This window comes from Acomys russatus, chromosome 10, assembly GCF_903995435.1.
Source record: "Acomys russatus chromosome 10, mAcoRus1.1, whole genome shotgun sequence".
Classification (NCBI taxonomy): domain Eukaryota; kingdom Metazoa; phylum Chordata; class Mammalia; order Rodentia; family Muridae; genus Acomys; species Acomys russatus.
Window position 1 is genome coordinate 49448843 of NC_067146.1, and position 24237 is coordinate 49473079.

At 38.7% G+C, this 24237-nt stretch overlaps 1 protein-coding gene and 1 pseudogene across 3 annotated transcripts in view; one reads left to right on the top strand and one right to left on the bottom strand.

Annotated features, from left to right (window-relative positions):
* The window catches only part of Phtf2 (putative homeodomain transcription factor 2), a 65322-nt gene that overhangs the window by 20210 nt on the left and 20875 nt on the right, over positions 1-24237 (bottom strand). For all 3 annotated transcript variants that reach the window (XM_051152095.1, XM_051152094.1, XM_051152096.1), the window contains exons 2-6: positions 19006-19062; positions 10545-10614; positions 9243-9401; positions 6454-6619; positions 5133-5297 (exon numbers count right to left, since the gene is read on the bottom strand). In XM_051152095.1, the coding sequence (XP_051008052.1) occupies positions 5133-5297; positions 6454-6619; positions 9243-9401; positions 10545-10614; positions 19006-19062 (617 nt within the window). The remainder of the gene's footprint in view (positions 1-5132; positions 5298-6453; positions 6620-9242; positions 9402-10544; positions 10615-19005; positions 19063-24237) is intronic.
* LOC127194604 (ribosome production factor 2 homolog) lies at positions 13863-14880 on the top strand (annotated as a pseudogene).

Below are 24237 nucleotides of genomic sequence, written 5' to 3' on the forward strand. Positions count from 1 at the left end.
TGTTTTTCAGAGGACCTGTGTTTGAATCCCAACACCCACATGGCAGCTAATTGTCTGTACCTTCAGTTCCAGAGGGACAAATGCTCTCTCCTGGCCTCTTAGGGCACTGCATACAAATTATACACAGGGATGTATGCAGATAAAACACCCATACACATTTTTTTTTAAAAAGGAAAGAAAAAGAATGCACTTCCTGAAAACTCATAGCTAGCACGCACACACACACACACACACACACACACACACACACACACACACACGTAAAGAGGTACAGAACTACCTTTTTTGACATATCACAACAGACATGTTTTTTCCAGAGAGGTATAGACTTGTTGAATAACACAACCCTAAAAAATTTTATCCACTCTGAACACCACCACCCCCCCATCATCTTGCACCCAGAGATTTTGGTTCCTAAACACCATTCTCCTTGAAGATGTGGCTGATTTCAGGGCTGGACCCAAGGATGTACAAGCTAGTCCTCAAAGAACAGTAGGGACTTGTTAGGAAGACAAGGAAACTGCTCAAAGGTGCTCCACTGACCAAAGTTAGGTCAACTGAGTCGCGGAGACACGTGATGAAGTAAAAGCAAAACAGAAATCCCTGAGCAAACAGGTGAGGGAAGCTGTCACCTTGAAGCAAAATGCCAGGTAAAAAATGAAGGGGCAGTGGAGTTGGAGAAATAATCATGTGCAAACACCGTAATTCAGGCAAACAAACAAAAAAAACAAAACCAAAACAAAAAACCCAAAGGCTACTTAGCCAAGAAAGTGAAAGTTGCATGTGCTACTGCCATGACTCGTGTAACCTTTTGCCATCCCCCCCATTCCTCAGTGCACCTTGTTCTCTTGTGGCCCCTCCTCATTTCATAGTCTAAATCCACTTTGCAATCTCTTATCTAGATTCATATGCCATCAAAGTTAAAATAAAATCCACATGAGACAGAATGTGCAATTTTTGTCTTCTGAGACTGGGCCACCTTACTTAATATAATCCTTGAAGTTCCATTATGTATACAGGCTACATGTACATTTTCACCATCCATTCTTCTGCTAACAGACACTGGCTGGCTCCATTTCTGCTACTGTAAGGTGGCTACACACATGGATGGGCATGTACCTTTATGGGACAACACTGCATCTTTTGGATCGTATAGTAGTTCTATTTTTAATTGCAAGGAACCTCCAACTGAATTCCATAGTGGCTTCACCATTTACACTTGCCAACAGCAGGTAAGGGTTCCTCATTCACCGCGGACTTGGAAGCATTTGTTATCCTTTGTTCTCTTGATGATGGCCTTTCCAACTGGGGTGCTAGAGGAGCTCCCGTGGCTTTAATTTGCCTTTCCCTAGTGGCTAAGTATGTTGAACTTAAAAATAAATTACTAGCTGTTTGAGTTTTTGTTTGTTTATTTATGAGAATTGACAGGTCATTACATGGGATTTACTGACTGGCAGTTTTATGTTTTTGTTGTTTAGTTTTGTAAACTTTATATATTCTGGACATCAGCTCCCTGTGTATTAGCTTTTAAAAAAAAGGGTCCGCCCCCCGCCCCCCCCCCCCGCAGGCTATGGGCTGTCTGCTTGCTCTACTGACAGTTTCTCTTCCTATTCAGAACCCTTTTAATTTCCTGTGGTTCCATATACTGATTCTTGAAATGACTTAAAGAAATTACCTTAACCATTTCCCAAGAACTAATTATATCCAATTACTGGTTAAAACTCACTTAAAGCCAGGCAGTGATGGTGCACGCCTTTAATCCCAGCACTAGGGAGGCAGAGACAGGCAGATCTCTGAGTTCAAGGCCAGTCTAGTTTATAGAGCTAGTTTCAGGGCAACCAGAATGAAACAGAAAATCCCTGTGTTAAACAAACAAACAAGCAAACAAACAAATCTCACTTTGAAGATCCACCTAAATATGAAGGAGGTCTCATTCACAGAGGGACTCCTAGCACCCACCTCAACCCTAGGGCACGCTCTATTTGTAGAGCTCTGTTTTGGCGGGTTATATGCACTCAGATGAAGGCCACCTTCATGTTTTGTTCCCAACAAGTAGCATAATGCCTAGACTGACAAGTACTGGACTGGATATTGAAAAAAATCTACAGATTAAAAAAAAAGCACAGTTTCACTGCTATAGCCAAGGTTCACAATCCTACCTCTTTAATGTTTGGATGGCGAGACATTTGTAGACATTTTGACAGTGCATTATGATTGGTGCTCAGGATGAAGAACTCCTGTGTCAAAGTTATTCAGGGGAAAGAACTTTAAAAACACACTAGTTTAATACTCTTCCTTCCTTTGGGAAATAATGATTATACTATAAATAAATCACAAAACTACTACAATTCTCATATTGAAAACTTTAGCCCAACAGTTAGTGCAACTTTTAAAGAACTTGCTCATCAGATCAGTCCTAGTCTAAAATATAGTGTTTTCATAAATTTGAGTTATATAGCTATGGCAATTAATAGTCTTAAAACTCTAAGATATACTGACAAGTAAACCTCTTTTATTATTGTCTGTAGAAGACAGCTGAAAACTTGGTTTATAAGTGTAAATAACTCAACTACTTTATCTATATTCAGAAAAGGCCTTATTTTAGGACTTGAACTGAAATATCTGGTTGAACTAAACTTATATTATGCAGTATATTTAATTCCTTAAATAAAACCAATATATTAAATTTTTAGTATTCACTTTAGTGTTATAAACAATAGAGGTGCAAATCTTCACATGCACCTTGCAGTGCAGGATACCCACTTCAAGTCCTTGCCCATGTTCTAGGCAAGTAGCCGACCACTGGGCAACATTACCAACCTGAGACAGAAATTCTAAACGTAGGTAAAGCCAGCATATTAACTAATGTGTGGTCTATACTTAATTCTGGTGTTTCTAATTCACCAATTTCTCTACTCAAAATCAAGGGAATAATTCCTATTTGTTGGCCTACTTTTCAGGAGCATGACAGATCTTAAAGACTATGAAAGAAAATTCAGTATTTCTTGGAATCCTGAAATAAGAACCCAAAAATCTTACATTTCCTACTTAATCTTTATAATGGAAGCTATATTCCCAATAGAAACAACAATTGGCTGAATTAAAGTACTAAACATAAGAATTTAAGTTAATTTCTATATTTTTTAATTGGCACTTGGTTGAGTTTAAGCTGTTTTTCTGTAAGAATGAAATGTATTTAGACATAATAAAATTTAAAATAACACTTTTTCTAACCTCTAGAAAGCCATGATATCACTCATAGAAGTTATCCAGTGTGCTGCTTTTTATCTACTCTTCCATCAGTTACATTAACTCATATACTTAAGTAAAATAGTCAAGCTTTCCCATTTATCACCAGGGCGTAAAGTCTCAGTGGTTATCTCAGTACTAAGCCTGTAGTCACACTTATCAAAGCTTCGAAGAACAGGACACTAAGATTTCAGAATTTAGCATAGGACTTCTAAAATTAGGATTTTTCCCCAGGATCTGTTTGTACCTAATATTTTAAAAAGTCTCATTCTTATGCTGGCAAGCCAAACCCTAAAGGAGACAGCTAAGAGCAGTTCATGTTTTAAGCTACTTATAACGTACAGTTGCCATAATTAAACAGAGTCAGTACCAAAGGAGTTGGGCACTGTAGTTTCAATGACTAGCAGTTCTAGCCATTTTCATGCTATGGATCAGCAGAAAGAAAAATGAAGTCTGGGTCTCATTTGAGTAGAAACTAATCTAAATGTTCTCCATAATATAGCGTTATCGCTCACTGAAATCAAAACAACTAAATGGTCCCCTGAAAGCTAAATATCTACGTGGCTACTTATAATTGCTTGTCTGAAAGTCTTGGGAAAGAATCTGACTTTGCACTAATTAAACTTTTATTCCTTATGAGAGAAAACTGTTAAAAAAACAAAACAAAACGCTCTCTTAGGTGAGACAGAATAGAGTCCAAGTTAAAAACAGAAATAAAAACAAATCATCTTTACGGGAAAATAGACAATTGGATTAAGAGCCATGTTACTGCTGACTATCAAAATAATTTAGAATATCATTTCTAAGAAATTACAAGCAGTAAAAATAAACACAGGACACATTTGCTTAACAGATGGTAAACGTTACCATAAAAGCACAGATACAAAGGGATGGAAAAGGAGGGAAGTAGTCAGCAGAAGCTAGTGAGGCTGTTAGCTAGGTGACAGGAAAAAGTTTGGGTTTTTTTTATTTTTTGTTTTTGGTTTTTGGTTTTCGAGACAAGATCTTTCTGTGTAGCCTTGGCTGTCCTGGACACGCCTTGTAGACCAGGATGGCCTCAAACTCACAGCGATCCGCCTGCCTCTGCCTCCCAAGTGCTGGGATTAAAGACGTGCGCCACCACGCCCAGCTACAAGTTTGGTTTTTTTAAAAGAAAAGTTATTCGCAATCTTTTCTTGATTTATTAATATAACACCCCTTAAATACATCCAATATTAATCCATGGCTTTTAAACTAATTTTCTAATATAAGCTATGTCATATGTAAACCAGTATGATTAACTCTTAACTATCTGACCTAAGTATTTTAAAGTATTGATAGTATAATATTGAGCTAGGTTTAATTTACTTTTGAAGTCTGCTACAAATATTTTTTCCTACTTGGTCAACATTCACTGACAGTACGAACTACACACAGACCTGGGGTACAGGTGAGGAACTTCAGACTATAGCACATAGTTAAGCCACTTAACTCACAGTGCTTATTTCAAATAATTTTAGAAAGTTGAAGTAGATGTAAAAGAAAAGGGCAATATAAATATTAGTCACATGCTGTATTAAAGCAAATTCTAACCTACAATACTGATTAATGCAATGAACTAATTAACAGAGTAAAATAATACTAGGTTAAAAAAGCAAACAAAATGCAGAAATCTTCACTATACTTTGTTAGTATGTACTCATCCCCATGCAGATAAATGTATTTACACACAGCTGCACATAAACTTTATGATCTTTCTCCTTAAGCTGTAGCACTCTGATTATCAAAATAAAATGTGTAATGAGGCTATAATATTCAAAGTCACTAAAATTCGTTACCTAGACAAATATCAGAAAAGGAATAGAGCATCTTTATGTCATATAAAACCTAAAATAAATACCAACCCTGATAAAAAGAAAGCAGCATGCCACAGATCTCTGAAGACAGCGCCAACAGTGTAAGAGGCGTCTGCACCATGGCTCTGCACCGCTCCCTCCTGTGTGTTATCTGTGGTGCTAGAACCGTCTCCTTCCCTATGTACTTCCAAATGGGCCGCTTTTCTTAATTTCCTTAATGAGAAAAGATTACAAAGGTAGTTTAAATTTTTAATAACCATTCAAGCACACTCAAAAATTCACAGAACAAACACAGAAGCTTATTAATATACAATAAACTCAAATTTACTGGATGACGTTTGAACCGTGTACCATGGTGTGTAGTCAAGTCCAGTTTCTATAAATACAAGGATATTGCTCCTTGCTCTTACTCATGCCGGCAGTCAGTGTACACACGATTACATGGATCATACTAGAGAGATACAAAAGCATCTCATTTCCCTGTGGATGAGGAGAACTTTACATTGGGAACAATTTATAGCCCAATTAATAAAGCAAAGGTATTTACCTAATGTAGATTATTACCTTTCAAAAATGAGATGGACTTAAATCTTAACACTCCCAAACTACAAATATCACAATGTCTTAGCAATAATATTCAAAAGAAATATTGTTCCACAGCATTTTAAAACAGAACTGCAATGTGCTCTGAGCCAGTCAGGAGACTTGCTCATCAGTGGGCACTATTAAACAGCTTCAAATAACATCTAATAAAGTCTTTTTTCCTTGGCTCTATTTCGAAGAATCTTAGAAACACAAGATTCTTCTAATTAGTAGAACTTAATTTATTTCACTTAACATCTATTTTCTATATTGGTACTTCTGACTAGAAATGAACTTCAAGAAAAACAAAGAAACAAACAAAATTACTATAACAAGAACAAACCCCACAGACACGTGGCACTGAAATAGCCTCTAAACAGATACAGAAAACTGGTCAGCTGGTGACTGGTTCTGGTGTATAGGGTTTAATCAGAAAGAGCAACTTTGTAAAGTAACCCTGTATTCTATAAAGTTAAGAACAATTCCAAGGACTGCCAGGATGGTTCAGTGGTTAAAAGCACTTGCTGCTCTTCAAAAGGACCGAGGTTCAGTTCCCAGCACCACATCCAGCAGTTCCCAACCACCTGCTACTCCACCTCCAGGGGACCCGAATCCCTTCTGGTCTCTGTGGGCACCTGCACATACATACATACATACATACATACATACATACATACATACATATATACATACATACACACACACACACACACACACACACACACACACACCATCCTATATTCAAATAACAGTATCTACAAAAGGATCACTTTTTGACCAGCAGTACCTTCTTCTTTTACCGCCTGTGCTTAGAGGAGGTTTGGGTGTTCTTGTTGAGACAATCTGGCAGTGCACAGTTCCCAAGAGCAGCATCAGCCATATTGGGCCAAGCACTTCAGTTAGAGGTATGCTATGTGGGCTAGGAGCGGAACAGAATAATACTATTGCAGCAACTACAAACAGAGAGAAGGATACATTTAGTTATAGATATGTAGTCAGTTTTCAAAACTTTAAAAATTGTTCTTATAATACTTCTTACTGAATTCTTTTCCTAAGTTTGAAATGTTACTCCATGTTGCCAGGTGTGGTGGCACACAGCCTTGATCCCAGCCCTCAGGAGCCAAAGGCAGGTGGATCTCAGTGAGTTCAAGGACAGGGTGTTCTACAGAGTGAGTTCCAGGTCCGCCAGAGAAACAGTGAGATACCGTCTCTCACACACAGTCACCCCCAGGCTCTTTTATTATTTGACATTGCCTAACCATGATATTTGGTAATATATTCTTGGAACAAGATAACATAACACTAAAATACACACTCAGCTGTGTAATGAAGATTGTATGAATTCAAATCTAAGGTCGGTTTTGGTTAGGTCACAATAAAAAAAAAAAAATCACACTAATTTCAAGTACATTTACACGGCTACACATAGCAAGGAAGTCTTTTAGTAAGTGTCTCATAAGGTTACAAAAGGCTTGTCAGTATTCAAGTGTTTGCCCTCTGGGGTGAGACCTCATGTATCTCAGCCCAGCCAGGACCTAAGCAGATAAAGATGACTGTGAACTTCCAAGTCTCTTGCCTCTGCTTCCTGGGTGCTAGAACACAAGAGTACACCGCTGTGCCCAGGGTTACACGGTGCTGGGTATCTAACTCTACATATGCTGGGCTTCTACCACCAAAGCAAAGTCTCCAGCTCCATTACTTAAGACTTTGAACACAAATATTCTTGTACGTACTTCTCAGGAAAGTCAGTAACCACTCAAGAATGTTAATCAGTGCAGCATACAGAAGGAAGCTTGTTTTCCCTCCCTCCATCCGTCAGACTGTCTAGCATAAAACCTTTATGGGCTGATGTCCTGAAACGGGTTTATTTCTTCTACTTCAGGTATAGCTGTCATCGTAGTTTGCCATAACACGAGTAACTCCAGGCAGGAGCTGCTTTGGTTTTGTTTTTAAGATATTTCCATGAGTTTAAAAAGAAAGTAAAAACTTGCTTCTCTTCCTTTGTTGTTGTAGGCCAGGCTCTCCTGGAACTCGTGGCAATCAATCCTCACCCCTCCTAGCATGAGAATCGCATTCATAAACCACATCTGCTTCCATCAAAATGTTCTTTAGAAATTATTTCTGGCACATGGAAAAGAAAACATTTTCTTCCTTAGGCTATAAATACAAGCCAAATTTACAACAAAAGTGAAGCCATCGCCTGGGCCTTCAGGTCCAAGCACGTTTAATATTTAAACTCAGAGTATTTAGTTCCATTTTCAAGGGATGATGATGATGATGATGACGAAGGCCTTGTTCATTTGTTGAGCATAGTAATATGATTATATAATGTATATATTTTGCAAAACTGCCTATGTATGCACTCATGGGAAAATGTCATGATGGGTATAATTTAATAAAATTAAGTATTTTAACAAAAATATTTTCCTTAATCAAAATCATAAGACATAGGGCTAGAGGTATGGTTTAGCAGTTAACAGCACCTGCTGCTCCATGCAGAAGTCCAAGACCAGACTCAGTTCCAGCACCCACATGGATACCCACACGCATCTGTACCTCCGGATCTAGGGGTCTAACACCCTTTTCTGACCTCTGCAGCACCAAGCATGCATGTAGTGCACATACATGCAAGCAAAACAGTCATACACATAAAATAAACCATTTTAGAAAATCACAAGACCTAGATAACACGTGAAGAAATTTTAGAAATGTCACACAATGCATTTTAGCAGAGAGACTGTAACAGAATGCTGGGAAGCAACAACAGGCTTGTGGCTAGGAAGTCAGAATGCTCAGATTTGAACAACGGTGACATGTGTTATGTGACACTATTCTATGGGGAAGCCTCAGGTTTTCAAGTGCCATGTCCATATAGCTAGACATAGTAGTCTTTCTACTCTCCTGTGCTACTGTAGACATTAAACAGGAATCTAAGAAAGCACTTAAAAAAGTGTGTGTTATAAACAGCCTAACAATGGATCAGATCACAGTGGTAAAGACACAGAAAATAAAACCATATTTCATACAGAAAAAAAATTAACTTGCAGAAGTGGTACTAAAAATAATGAATAAATAAAAGGAAGCGCCAGGCACGATGCCCTCCCGCAATAATCTTAACTCAGGAAGCCAAAGCCATATTTCAAGGTCAGCATATGCTACAGAAGGAAGACAAGTGTGTGCCTGTGTGTGTGTGTTGGGGGCGGGGCACAAAGGTTTTTATCTAATTAAAATCCTGTTTCTCTTTCTAGGTCACCTCTCCCTCCATCTGTCCCTCCCCTCTCCCTCCTCTTTCCCACTCCTTACACTCCTTCCCCGACTCTGACCCGCACATGGGGCCAGAGGACAACTTACAGCGGCTAGTTCTCTCCCTCTGCCGCCACCACATGGGCCCCAGGGATCAACTCGAGCCCCATGGTCTACTAGGCCATTGCACAGATCTCAAACATTTCATTTCAGAGTCGTTTGTATGTAACACAGCTACTTCATGCACAGTAACAGTACATACTTAGAAGAAAGCGGGGTCATAAAGAATACAACATCCTGAAAAGCACATATATTTCCATCACTTAATGATACCTTGTAGAAGATAGAGGACAAGAAGCCAGGCAAAGATGACCTTCGACGTTACTTGTAACCACCACCGGAAGAAAAAGGGGAAAAATACAACTCGAACTATCCCTTTTCTAGTCAGAGAAGTCCAAGGACTTTCAGGCTTCGCCTTAGCAAATGCAGACCCTGAGGAAAAAAGTAAAACATAAGAGCAGATTCCACAGCCCTTTAATCCCTACAGAAAGCATTTCAATGTTTGAAAAACAACAAATGCCATATAAGTTTATTCCATTCTATGACTGAGGAATATCTACTATGGGATAGCAGTCATTTCCAAAAGCAATCTTATTCAGATATACTCAAAATGCACCTTGGAAACAACTATCAGCTGAAATAACAGGATTTCTTCCACATATTTCATAAAAACAAGACTTATTTTAACTCATTAGGAATTGTATAGTAAGCCAGGGAGATGGCTCATTAAGTGAAGCTGAGGACTAGAGTTCTGATGCCTGACATCCACATAAAAGCCTGGCAGTAAAGTGCCAAGCTATATAATGCCAGGACTCTGCAACTGGACACAGGGGTACCTGGGGGCAAGTGAGCCAAATCAGCAAGGTCTAGGCCATTAGTTCTCAACCTGTAGGTTGTGACTCCTTTGGGCTCACAAAATTACAGATCTAGAGTGGCAACAAAAATAATTTTACAGTTGGGAAGTCTCATCAACAGGAGGAGGAACTGTACTAAAGGGTCACAGCATTAGGAAGATTAAGAACCACTGTTCTGGGGTAAGGCATAGACACTTCCTCAGTAAATACAGTGGAAAACAGTCCAGGAAGACACCAGAGGTTAGCCTCCAGCTTCCTTCATTGCAACATGTACCTATACTTCCAGCACTCAAGAGGCAGAGGTTGGTGACTTTAAGGCCAACATAATCTACACAGTTGAGTTCTACACCAGACAGGGCTACCAAATGAGACCCTGGCTTTTTTTCCTTTTGTTTTCATTCATTCATTCATCCGTTTGTTTTACATGCTAGGGTTATAGCCATCTCCCACAACACACAGCTATAATTTAAATTTAATAGTAAGTCCTTACAGTTTGCTATGCAAACAGGAACTGTTATTCTTGTATACTATTCCTTGAAATTTTATTTCAATGAAATGAAAAACAAACTGGTGTTCCTATTTTCTCTCAGGTATACTATTCCTGTCCTCATGTAGGCTAGAATTGCCTTTATTTCTACAAAGGCACATATCGAAACTATTTTGAATTGTTTCTTCAGGATCAGTGCGTACTTGTATTACAATTAACTTAAGCAGGACTTACCTCTCACAAGATCAACATCTATGAGGTCTGGTTTCACATGTGCTGTTTTCTTTGGTTTATTCCTTAACCCCTATAATATATTAAAAAGCAGTATTGGAATTCTATATATGTATTTGCTTAAATCCAAAATAGCAAAAAGGGAACAAACTTATAAGGGTTTCAATTTAAGACAAAATCTTGAAATAATATATTAAGTAGAAAGATATATTAAAGATTTGTTACAAATGGAACACAATTACAGCATTCTAATAATCTCTATTATCTTCCAAAAGGAGTGTTTAGGAATATGTGTATCATGCAGAGCCTGTAAACTTCCAAATCACAGGCGATGTCACACGCCAAGCAACATGAGCACCAGCTTAGGTCCTCGATGATCTAGGACACTCTTGGCCTGAGACTGCCACTAAGAAGGCAGTGAGAGCTGGATCCTGGGCTGCATGCCTGTAAATCCAGCACTTGGGAAGCAGAGACAGGTGGATCTTTGTGAGTTCAAGGCCAGCCTGGTCTACAAACAAGTCTAGAACAGCCAGGGCTACATGGAGAAACCTTGTCTCAAAAACCAAAACACATACAAAAAAGCAGTGAGGTTGAGTGAGGGGGTGGTGGTCCCAAAAGCATTCAAGATGTGATGCTGAGGACAAGACAGGTATGCCAATTTCTTAACGGAATGTGGCTTCATCACCTCAGAACTCAGACACTATGATCAGGATGGTGGAGAACAGTTGCATAAACTGACTCAATTTAAAATAGAAATTACTGAATTTTAATTAACACCAAATTTCCGCTATCACTGCAGAGTGCAAGGTTAAAAATTAGTGTGGAGAACAAAACTATGGGAAAATAAATTACACCGAGTTAAGAACTGGACAAGTCTAAGGAACCAAGAGCTGAGAGGTGACACACGGGTCTAAAGGATTGTAAAATTATTCATTCCCTTAAGCAAGTGACTGTGCAGTAGTCCTTTGGTCCCACCAGGTGACAATAGCCTCTGAAGGTTAAGAACTGTTCCCATATAAAGCAAGCAAGAGGATAGCATAAAGTCTGAGTTAACTGACATGTCTAAACCAAAAGTATACCCTGAGCCAAGATGCAGTTGGGCGTGGAACCCTTCCCGTGCTCTGTCCATTTCAGGGTGTGAACTACCCAAAAATACAAAAAGAAACAAGAGATGTTTTCAGATTCTGTAATTACAAATGCATTCACTATTATTCATACTCTAAAATATATATTCTCTGTGGTTCTGCCCTCATTTGACATGTACAAAGTGTCAATAACAAGAAGCAAAAACAAAAACCCCACAAGTTTCTTAAATTACATAACACATATCCCCAACTGAGGCTCCAGCACTCTGCTTTCCTGCCTCAGTACTCACTGCTATAAACAACTGTCCTTCTTACAGACTACACAATGTTGTTTTTCATATTTTTTAGTTTTTGTTTTTTGTTTTTGTCAATTCTGTTGTATAAAATGATCGAAGCACAAGGTTTCAGTGTTGTGTAATGTTGCCAAGTGTATGCAAGCTGTGATGTCGCTTAGAGAAAATGGGTCAGGTCATGTATGCTTCCACATGAGTTATAGGTACTAAGGAATTGAGTGGCACACATTAAATAAAGTATCCATTTGTTTGTTCATTTGTAGACAGGTTCTCAAGTACCCAGGCTGGCCTTGATTTGCTACATAACCAAGGCTGACTTTGAATTCTTGATCCTCTTGTCCTTAGCAATCCCAGTGCTGGAATTAAGGAGGTGGTGCCTTTAAGAGAAGCATAAACTGACTAACTATTTAACACGCACTGACTAGCCAATTAACAGTGTTGTGACCAAAGGCCCATAAGACCCACGAATGGCTCAGTATTCACACATTCAGTCATCATGGTGACTATCTAGAAAGTAAGATGAAGGAGAAGGAGAAGGACAACAACAACAACAACAACCACAACAACAGTATCCATACTTCATTTGAATGTTACTATAGAGCAGTTGAGAGATTGTACATATTCTCAACATTTTCCAAACTGGAACAGTGGTTCTGAAACAGTACATTTAAATACAATTTTAATAATAAAGCACCAGTTTAATTTGTACAAAGTTTATAAAGGGGTTTTTATTTTTATTAGTATAAAAATTTGAGGTTACATATTTTCATTTACTTCTTTTTGGGTTTTAGGGTTTTTTTGTTTTGTTTTGTTTTTTCGAGACGGGGTCTCTCTGTGCAGCCTTGGCTGTCCTGGACTCACTTTGTAGACCAGGCTGGCCTCGAACTCACAGCCATCTGCCTGCCTCTGCCTCCCGAGTGCTGGGATTATAGGCGTGCACCACCGTGCTCAGCTTCATTTACTTCTTTTATAATTTCTTTACCAATATGGTAATAATCTTACTGTTAACCTGGAACATTACTTGCTGTTGTTTTGTTTATTTTTGTTTTTGTTTTTCGAGACAGGGTTTCTCTGTATAGCCCTGGCTGTCCTGGACTCACTTTGTAGACCAGGATGGCCTCGAAATCACAGCGATCCTCCTGCCTCTGCCTCCAAGTGCTGGGATTACAGGCGTGTGCCACCACACCCGGTCTTGCTGTTTTACATCTATAATTTTTTTCACTATCACTTTAAGGGTTGGTGAGCGGGGCTCCCCTTTTCCAATGAATAGAGGAGGGAGGAGGGGAAAGAGATCATGGGACTGGGAGGAGGGACGGAGCTATGATAGTGATGTAAAGTGAATAAATTAATTAATAATAATAAAAAGGAACTAAATGTCCTTATAAAAGAAACAGTAAGTTGTCTTTTTTCCCATATAATCATTTTTATCTTATTTGATATTGAACTAAACTGTAGGACCACATTACATTGCCAGTTTCAATTTTAAAAGTCCACCTTCAGTCTATGTGGTGACACACTTTTAATTCCAACACTTGGAAGGTGAGGCAGGTGGGCTTCTGTGAGTTTGAGACTAGACTGGTCTTCATAGTGAGTTATAGGCCAGCCAAGGCTACACAGTGAGTGGACGTCTCAAAAAATAAAAATAAATAAATAAACAAGTAAGCTAGAGAGATGGCTTAGAGGTTAAAAGCACTGACTCCTCTTCCAGAGGTACTGAGTTCAATTCCCAGCAACTACATGGTGGCTCACAACCAGCTACAATGTGATCTGATGCCCTCTTCTGGCCTATGGGTGTACATGCAAGCAGAGCACTGTATACATAATAATCAATCAACAAAAATACTAAAAGTTCAAGGCTGACCATGGCTTTATTATGAGATCCTGTCTTAAAAAAAAAAGAAATAAAACTCATTTTTTAAAAAAGGCATTTGCTAGGGGTTCTGGTAGGGATGAATGCTTTGGATAACGTCATAAAGCCTACAACAAAAAGGGCTAATTGATTCCTTGAGAAGAGAGAACCAAATGTCAATGAAAACAGTAAGAATGCCATGCTGAATACAGGTGGAAATGCAAATACAACCGTGACACAAGTACTCAGAGATGTGTGTGCACTGAAGAAACCATATGGAGTCTATATAAAAAGAAAAACAGTACAAGGTCATTCGGGGATTCGACATAACTGGAGTTCTTTTCAAAGAAGTCAGACTGTTCTTTATTCATGTTGGGCTCCCATATTAAGAAGAGGCCAAATAATCTAGTAATAGGGCGTATGGATGCCTACCATGTGCTGGATATGATTGAACTATTTATTGAGAAATTTGTGTCTTTAAAAGATATTAAGACTCGTAAATGCCCCGAGGGAAGAAAACCAATACTGATATTTGCTGGTGATGATTTTGATGTAACAGAAGATTTAAAATTCTTAATTTCTTCCGAGGCCCCACCATGTCAAATGTCCGACTGGCTGGATTAGAATATGTCCTACACTTCGCTGCACTGAATGGGGAGGTTTACTTCCGAAGCTATAAACTACTGTTGAAGAAATCTGGTTGCAGAACACCATGAACCAACCTGGAAGAGACGGGCCCACTGCTGGACCTGGTCCTGAGCAGGACACACTTAGATCAGACGACTTTTACAAACTGTGCACGAAAATGCCCAAAGCTCTCAAGCCAAAGAAGAGAAAGAATATCTCTCAGGATACTTTTGGTAGAACTTTTGGAAGGATTCATACACAGAAGCAAGACCTAAGCAAACTACAAACCAGGAAAATGAAGGGGCTGAAGAAAAGACTGCAAAGAACGGAATAGACGACCAGGAAGAAAAATCAGAGAGAATTAAGAAGAATTAGTAGGACCTAACTGACAAGTACTTTCTTGTGGTTGTTTACTTGAGTCTGTCTGTTCAGTTTTCTCATAGGAATTTGTTTATTTGTAGGTTGGGGTGTGTGAGGGGGTGACAAGATTTCACACTGTAGCCCAGGCTGGCCTTACCCTCCCAAGTGTTGCAATTACAGGCATGTACTAACATACCCAGCATACTGTATATTTCTATAACATAATTTAACTTAAATTGTACTTAAATTGGAATTTGTAGGTGTCTGGATCATATTCACCTCAACTCTTCCCATTTTTACATTTTTTACATTTAAAGTATGTTGTTGGATGGGTTTTTCCTCCCAGCCCAAGCTCCCAGAATAAAGATCCATGAGACTCAATAAATAAGTAAATAAATAAATAAATAAGCAAGCAAACAAGCAAATAAATAAACTCCACTTGGTGAAGGCAGCCTATAAGAATACACAAAGGGTTTTTTTAATCAAAAACTTTCACCAAAGAATTAATTTTAGTCACACAAAAAAGATACTATCACCAAGGTTTGAATAGTCATAAAACATGATTCTAATTAAGTGGACATTATAAAATGGAAAGTTTAAATTGATTTGGATAAAATTGCATTTATAAACTAACATAGCTTTGCATACTAACTATAACTGTGGGCCTTCAAAGAAAAAAATTACAGAAAGTGAGAGCTGCAGGTACTCTGTTAGGAGGGCCTGCCTGGCATGTGAGAGGCTGAGGAGAGCAGGCAGAAAACTATGCTTTGAAAAAAGTAGAATGAAGTACTCACTCGATGAACAAATGACAAAGTCCTGGACTCACTCTGTAGACAAGGCTGGCCTGGAACTCACACAGACCTGCCTGCCTCTGCCTCTGGAGTGCTGGGATTAAAGGCCTGCGCCAACACACCCGGCTTTACACACTCTTAACTTAATACTCAAGAATCAAAGGCATGATTTAGTATGAGACTGACAATATATTACTAGAATGCAAAAACTCTGGTAGTAGGATGTTTTGTAAGCTCCAAGTACATAGATAATGACATAAAAACAATGTTACAATGTCCATCTGTTCAGTGATCTAGATTTCTTGTGTAGAAATGCCATCCCATTTATATTCTTTCAAGGACACTAATACTTGTTTCACTTCCAGACCCTTATATTCTACTATAAGTGACTTTATACACATTTTGCTGAGGCTTTGAAAGCCTGCTAGATACTAAGAGAGAGAAAAAAATCAGACATTAACTGAGGTTGGAATGGGATTTTTGTTTGTGACACATGAAAACTGAACATAGTTATGGAGCATCATGTGATGTCTTGATGTCTACATTACATAATGTTGAAATCATGGCTCGTCATTTATTTATGAGAATATTCAAATCCTTTCATCTAGATTTTTAAATATACTGTTTATTGCTGTTATTTATAGTCAAGATTATGTGGTGTAACATACCTGAACTTCAATTATTTTCTTTATCTCTCCCTGCCCAGCCTCTAATATCCACCCATTATACTTTCAAGCTCCAGGTAATCAACATTTTAGGTTCGTGTGCTTATTTCACTTAACCTAAGGAGCTCTCTCGTGGTCTGAATGAGAATGGCCTCCATAGGCTCAGGTACTTTAGTGTATGGTCCCCCAGTAGTGGACCTGTCTGGGAAGGACAGGCGATGTGACTTGTTGTTGGAGGAGGTGTGTCACTATGGCAGGCTTTGAGGTTGGCCCAGAACCCCCTCCTCTCTCTCTGCCTGCTGTCATCAGATGAGGATGTGAACTCAGCCACAGCACCACCCCTGCCTCCCTGCTGCCATGCTCCCTGCCATGGTGATCATGGGCTCACCGTCTGACCCCAGTGAGATGATTCCTTTTATAAGTTGCCTTGGTCATGGTGCCTCATCACAGCAATGGTAACTAAAACTAGCTCCAGTTCAATTCATACGGTTACAAATGGTAAGATTTAATTCTGTTTTATGGCTGAATGAATTTCCACCGCACAGGTGAGCCATCACTAATTGTTGGAAACTTAGATTTCCATTTCCTAGCTATTATGGCTAGTGCAGTAATAAGGATGTAGACTTGGCTATTTCCTTGATATATTGACTGGATTTATAACTCTGAATAGAACAGCTGACTAATACAGTAACTTTCCTGTACTGGCTATACTAATTTACATTACTGTGCAGTGTGCGACAGGGTTCTATTTTCTCCACAGCCTTTTCAGCACTTGTGTTTGCTTTTAAATATCCCTGTATTCCCAAACTGAGAAACTGCAGTTCTCTAATTCCTTATTCACTTGCCTATGCCAGCTCTTCTCTTCTTTTTTGTTTTTAATAATTGATTTTAATGTTGTATGCATGGGCGTGTCTGGTCGCCATGTACTTGCCATGCCCATGGATGCCAGAAGAGTTGCACTCCCTCTCCGCCCTGGAACTGGAGTGTGCTGAGAATCCAACCTGAGCTCTTTAGATGAGCAGCCACCTCTCTTAAACACTAAGCCATCTCTAAGCCCCTTCACTTTTAGTTCCTGACACGTCACTAGATTACTCTATTTTTTTCTTCTTCTCATACTCATTAAATACTGGCATTTCTCAATGTTCTGTTCGTTATTTTCTTTCATCATTGAAGGAAAGTCAATTTATAGACTCCATCTAAATAATATGTAAAATACTTAACTATGTACACATAATAATATATATAGCAACACACACACATACCTATACATATACAAATGTTACATACTAAGGACTCCCAAGAGCTAGATCTAAAACAACTTAAAAATCTCTTCTAATACGTTCTATCATATTTATCACTGCATTAAGGAATTTATAAACACATAATTTTAATTTTCTGCTTAAAATCCTTTAATGTCTTTTCAATTGTCATAAAGTTATAGCTAAACAAATACCTATCTCTTCACTGATTTTTCCCATTTATCATACCTGATTTAAGAACTATAGCTTATTTATCTTTCTGTCCTCATAACCTTTAATCTTTTTTTTTTTTTCCTCGAGACAGGGTTTCTCTGTGTAGCCCTGGCTATCCTGGACTCACTTTGTAGACCAGGCTGGCCTTGAACTCACAGTGATCCGCCTGCCTCTGCCTCCCAAGTGCTGGGATTAAAGGCGTGCGCCACCACGCCCGGCTATAACCTTTAATCTTATTTCAAAATGTCAGAACTTTGCTAAATGAATGTATTAATTCTTCATAAAAACCTCTAGAGATTAAAATGATTAAATTTCAAGGAATTATATTCTCTTTCATACATGAAACTGTCTAAAGAGTAACAAATCTTTTAAGCAGATTGTTAAGTAACTATAGACAGTTTTTAACCTAATATACGCATCTCTCTATTAAATAGAAAGTGGCAAGTGATTACAGTAACATTCTCTTGGCCCAAATTAAATTTAGCTCATGCAAGGGCATACTGATTAGTACCTAAGCAAATAAAAAATAAATGAATTTTATTATCAAGGAGTGCTGAGAAACAAGAAATTTAGTTTTAAAACTGTTTTTCATGCTAGCAAGATAGCCTATGAGAATATCCTATCAGAATAAAACAGGTAGTCACATGTTCAAGAGGAAAATGCCTATTATAAAAGCATTTGAATTAATACTCCATTTTCTTAAATCCTTTTTACAATCCAGCAACTCTTTCTGCACCCAAGTCACTCTGTTAGTAGCACCAGAAAGCAGATTCCTATTAAGCAAAGCAGCGTTTGCACAGACTCACTCGGGTGGTAAACATCCTGAAACACTTACCAGCTTAATAAACTGTACAGAGCAATGACAGCATCAAAGGGGAGGAAAAGCAAACTAGAAGTATAAGGTGACAAGTGAAAAGGGGAAAGCTGGCAAAAAAATAATCATTAGATTTAAATTTAAAAAGAATGGAAGATGCTACTGAGTAAAACAATGGATTGAAAGATAAAACTATGAAATCATAGGTTTATGTCTTAAAAGTTTAGATAAAATAAAATTAACTAATAGAGTAAAAGTAAATGGAATGGCAAAGTGACTGACAATTTATAGAATCATTTAAGAATAAACATAATCAAACAAAGGCCAGGTATGGTGGTGCACGCCTTTAATCTCAGCACTTGGGAGGCAGAGACAGGCAGATCACCTAGACCTGGCCAGCCTGGTCTACAAAGTGAGTCCAGGACAGCCAAGGCTACAACAGAGAAACCCTGTCTCAAAAAACAAAAACAAAAACAAAAAATCAAAACAAATCAAACAAAGTTGTTACCTTGATTTCTCTTTGTTCAACAGACTTTTCCCATATTTGTTGATCATAGGCTCCAATCTATGAAAAAAGACACAACTATGTTAAATGAGCATTGCCGGCACCAGCCTTTCAAAGCTACTGGGTGTCTGCTGAGCATGCAGATTTGGCTCTGCCACACATGTAGAGTCAATGCTATGCTGCAGGGATTCTCAGCGAGCTGCTTCCAGGGCGGCTAGTTTTAGCATCATCTCTGCAACTTGTTACAGAATGAAACCTTCTAGGCTCACAGTAGTATTATTACTGGATCAGATATATGGGGTGAGGTTCAAAAACCTTTCTAAGATAACAGTGAAATCTGAAAACCGTGCCCTAGAGAGTCCTTCAGTTTAAATAAATGAAATTACTACAGTGCTAGTAAAGTCATGAAACAAACAAACAACTCCCAAATGACAAATTCATACGCTGCAGATAACAACGCTGTTTCTTTTTGAGACAAGTCTCACTCTGGCTTACCTGGCCTCAAACTCGCAGTAACCCTCCTACCTTGGCATCCTGAGTTGTGAGATTACAGATGTGAGCTACCACATTGGTTTAAAGTTTAAATTGGTAAATAAACTGGTGAAATAGGTGAAGATAAAGACAGAAAACAAGAAGCAACATATAGCTCCTTGTCTGATACTATTAAATGGGAGAGTTCTCTGACCAGGGCACAGTGACCAGGGCACAGTGACCAGGGCACAGTGACCAGGGCACAATGACCAGCCATTCTTTGGTGCTCTTATTCAAGTTATTTGCCTAGATCTTATTGCCTTTACTTTCCACTTAATTCCCGGTATCTTAAAAAAACTAACCAACAGGGGCTGGAGAGATGGCTCAGAGGATAAAAGCACTGTCTGCTCTTCCAGAGGTCCTGAGTTTAATTCCCAGCAACCACATAGTGGCTCACAACATCTATAATGTGACCTGATGCCTTCTTCTGGCCTGCAGGTGTACATGCAGGCTTAGCACTGTATACATAATAATAAATAATCTAAACAAACTAACTGAATTGGTCGTACACGCAGGCAAAACAGTCATATACATAAAATGAACAGTATAACCATTCCAAGGCATCAAATATTTTGGTGAAACATTAACCCAAACTACTAGAGAGCTACACAGTAACATGTTCAAATGATTGCTTTCTAAATGCTGTTTTCATATGTAAAAGAATGCCAGAGATCTCTTTTAACAGCATATTGTTTTATTTCAAGGTAATTCAAGTACACAGACACAAAAATACCTTTTCCACAACCCTAAAATTAGAGAAAATAAGACCAATGCCTATGCAAATGTTTCCACCACTCAGCATATCTTAACAGCACCAACAGTCACGGGTTCTGAACTACAGAACATGTAGGAAAGCCTGACTGCAGCAGTGTGGGTTGCTGTCTGAAGACCAGATACTGTGTACTGAGACATTCCTGTAAAAACAACCTGAAACCCTAAGAAAAGCATTGGTGGGAGATTATTCCTACACAAACTCATAGGGTAAAATGGGTTGTTTGACTGGAGAAACTTTTATTCAAAGACTGATGGGAGAGGTAATGACAGTTTCCACTATAAGGCAAAGTCTTATTATGGAGTCTCAGGATCATGGATCACAACAGCTTGCAGAGCTGAGCAGTCACATAAAATCAACTTGACAGGCTTCTTAGTCTCTGTTTTACCACTAGACAGAAACAAACACCTGGAAATCAACAAACTTGATATCTGGCTCGTTTTGTGTTTCTGCTATGTATAAATTAAATAGCAAAAAAATTTTTAAATAGCATGGTCAAATTCGCTCACACTTCTCCATCATACAAAACCCAAAGACAGCTCAACTGCACTATCTACCTGGGTAGAGCAGGAGTCTTACTCAGACAGCGTGTCTTCAACCAGGAAAGCACTCAGTATTCTGACTCTGTAACCCCACCTACTTCTTCACTGTTCCCCTTTGCTTCCCCTCAATGTCTCCAGAGTGGGGGACGTGGAGAAGACAAATAAAAATCAAAATGCGCTTTGTTTCTCACGTATCAGTAACGGACTATATTAATCAGTTCTAGAGATGCCAACCAGGCTGCTATAAGTAATGATGTTTCAAGAGGGAATGCATCACTTCCACACTACGAACGCTTCTGGAATCCTACGTCACACTGTAACCAGTAATTCTGTCTAGAGGAGTACAGTAAGCCACTTCACCAACATTGTAGCCACTGCTCTAGAGACATCTGAATGCAGTACGCTGCGCAGGGCTTTTGAACCACAGATGGTCTACTGTCACTCTTTCCATTCCTGTGGCCCACACAGCATTTTGCTCTCTACAACTTCATCCTTCATCCACAGGTTAACGCCTTCAACCTAGCAATTCTCTCTCTTGCATTATTCCTCAAAGTGACATCTATACCGTCATCCATCCCACAGGTCTTAAGTCCTAATCCCTGTAAACATCACCCCTCCTGGGAATGCACAAAGACATCCACTTCCTCCAGAAAACTGAACCCATAAAACACATAAAACAGAAAATTCCTCTTTGGTGTTCTCTATCTCTAGTATGCTCTCACCTAATTGATTTTCCCTTTCCTTTTTGTCAACAAATGTAGAGTCAGGTAAAGATTAACAAAAACAAAACAAGTAAAAAAAAAAAAAAAAAAAAAAAAAAGGCACAGCAGCATCCTTAAAGGAATACAGAAATAAAAAGAAATTGAGATAAAGAATTTATAATAACAAAAAGATTAGGATGGAAATGAGTACTCTGGAGACTCTCCTGACCTCCGAATCTTGCAGCTAACATCCTGCTCATAAACTACTCTAAGTATACGCAGCAGATACAAAGGACAGAGCAATTATAACAGTGACACTTTTCCTTGCTGCGTTAGAGCCACGCTGTACTTTACCCACACTGTATATATGTTGTATGTCAATTCTCAAAGCTAGGTCTGCTGGATTTCAAAGTAATATGAACCAATCATCTAAGAAAGAAAATGTGTTTCAAATCTATCACTGAATACTAACAAGAATTGATTTCCCCCTTCTACTGTGATTCTCAAATTCTGTGTCTTTCTACACACAATATAAATAAAGTATAGAGGGGGGATATGAAGAAGACAGAGAGGGAGAGGAGGAAAGACTGGAAATGGAAGAGATAAAAAAGGAAGATGAATACATAAAGAGAAAGACAGGCTCGATTTAGGTATCTGCCACAACCAACTCTGGCTGCTACAGCACAATTTGAAATAAATGGTGGTATCAGACATGCAAGTGGTAAAATGATTGGGTGATGAAATGGAAAACAGGTACCACTTATGAATCCTAGGCAAGTGTCTCTGAAAAACAAGCTGAATTATTCCTAAAGTCATTACTTTCAGAAGATCAGAGGCTCATATATCAAAAGGCAAAGGGCAGCTGTCCACTGTGTAATTAATTATATTGGGTGCTTAGATAAAAAACTAAAAGTTCGTAAGTGTACTTAAATGAAAGAAGGCCCAGATTTTCAACTTTTAATCACTAATTCCTTTAATGACCAGAGATACTAAACTACCACACACTAAAAACTTTCCCCCTAATACTACTATGCTCTTATTTTTCTGAACCTCGTTTAAGAAAATACAAAATAATTTAAGAAAATACGAAAATAAGAGAGCGAGCTCTAGTCCTTCCCTGGCTTGACACTCTTGACAAATATCAAATAATTGTGTGTTTCCTTTTGCAAGAATGTATCAGTTAGATGCATGACAAGACTATCCCAAAGACAAGTGAAGAATCTCAAGGACGCCTGGAAGGCCTGGAGAGGCGGCTTACTGCCAGGCCTCAGAGCCTCAGTTCAACTCCTAGGTCCCTAAAACGCAGCTTGTGCTGTCTGTACATTTAATAAAAAGAAAAATCAAGGAGATAAGAATACATCATAAAGGTACAACACAAAATAATGGATGTCAGAAGAAAATATTAAAACACTAACAAAAGAAATCAGTGAAAGAAAGCTGTAATGCCCCAAATTATGTTGTCCTGGTGGACATTCTAAAATTACTACAAGAACTTCTATTCATAGTTGTAAAGCCCACAGAGGAAATACTTAATGGACACTTAAAGTCACTAGAATTGGGAACCTTAAGATAAATCTCTACCAGGATCTAGTTATTCTGGCTTTTCAAAAATGTGTTGCTCCAAAGTAAAGGTTCCAAAACTCTGAAAATCTAATAGGTTTTCACAATGTTTTGTTTGTAATTATTGCCTCTCGGCTAAATCTAAGACCATCTGAGTTATACTTCCCTTTCCCAAGGAAATGAATGCTTGCCTGCCAGACACTCGGTGACGTCAGCCACCGGACCAAATGAAGAAGCTCAGTCATGCGGCGTGACTCAGTGGGAATGATGACGGTGCCCAGTCTCAAGGCAGTGACACAAGTTAGGCTGCTATTTCAAGCCCACATTAATTCTCATGAAACCAGCTTTACTATGTAAAGACTGAATGAGTTAAATCTAAAATGTAAAGCATAAAAGCAGGTACCTCGTTGATTCCACACCTATGTCTTCTACACTGCGGGAAAATCAGACACTAAGCATAAGGGACTCAAGTCCCCCTGTATTCTGACAGTGCCTCCCACCCAGCAGGCCCATGTTACTTGATCCTGCACACTGCCCTTCCCACAAAGACCAAGGCCAGACACCTAACTCCACCTGAGCCAAGCAGGTTGTCTTTCTCACAAATGTCAAGAAAAGCACAACTAGCAGAAAGAAACAAAAATTAGCATTACAGGCTCAAAATGTCTGTATAAACTCTGCTGCGAGGAGGAGGCGAAGTTAGCCTTTCCTTTTAAAGTCTAGGCTATCAGTGGTTGGCAGTTCACATGTGTTGTGAAAAGTAGAAGCAGAGTACAGCAGTGTTTTTTCCTGGCCCAACTTTAAAGAGAACATTGCTGTTAATGGAAACTAACACCATCCTGCATAATTTACAAGGGCTGTTGACTTTCCAGCTTGCTGGTACGCAGAGAATGTCCTCAGTGGCTTTATTAATTAAAGTGCTGTCCAATAAGTAACCTTTCCTAAGACGTCATCTGTGCAAAGACAATTTACCTTCTACTTTTCTACTTAAACTAACTTTGGGTCATGAATTGTGAAGACCCTGCTAGTGAGAACAGGAAAAGATTTAGTATTCTATTAACAGTAAGAGAGTAATTCAAATATATCTTCATCAAACAGAAGGTCAAAATACAACACGTAAGTTCTAGTAGCC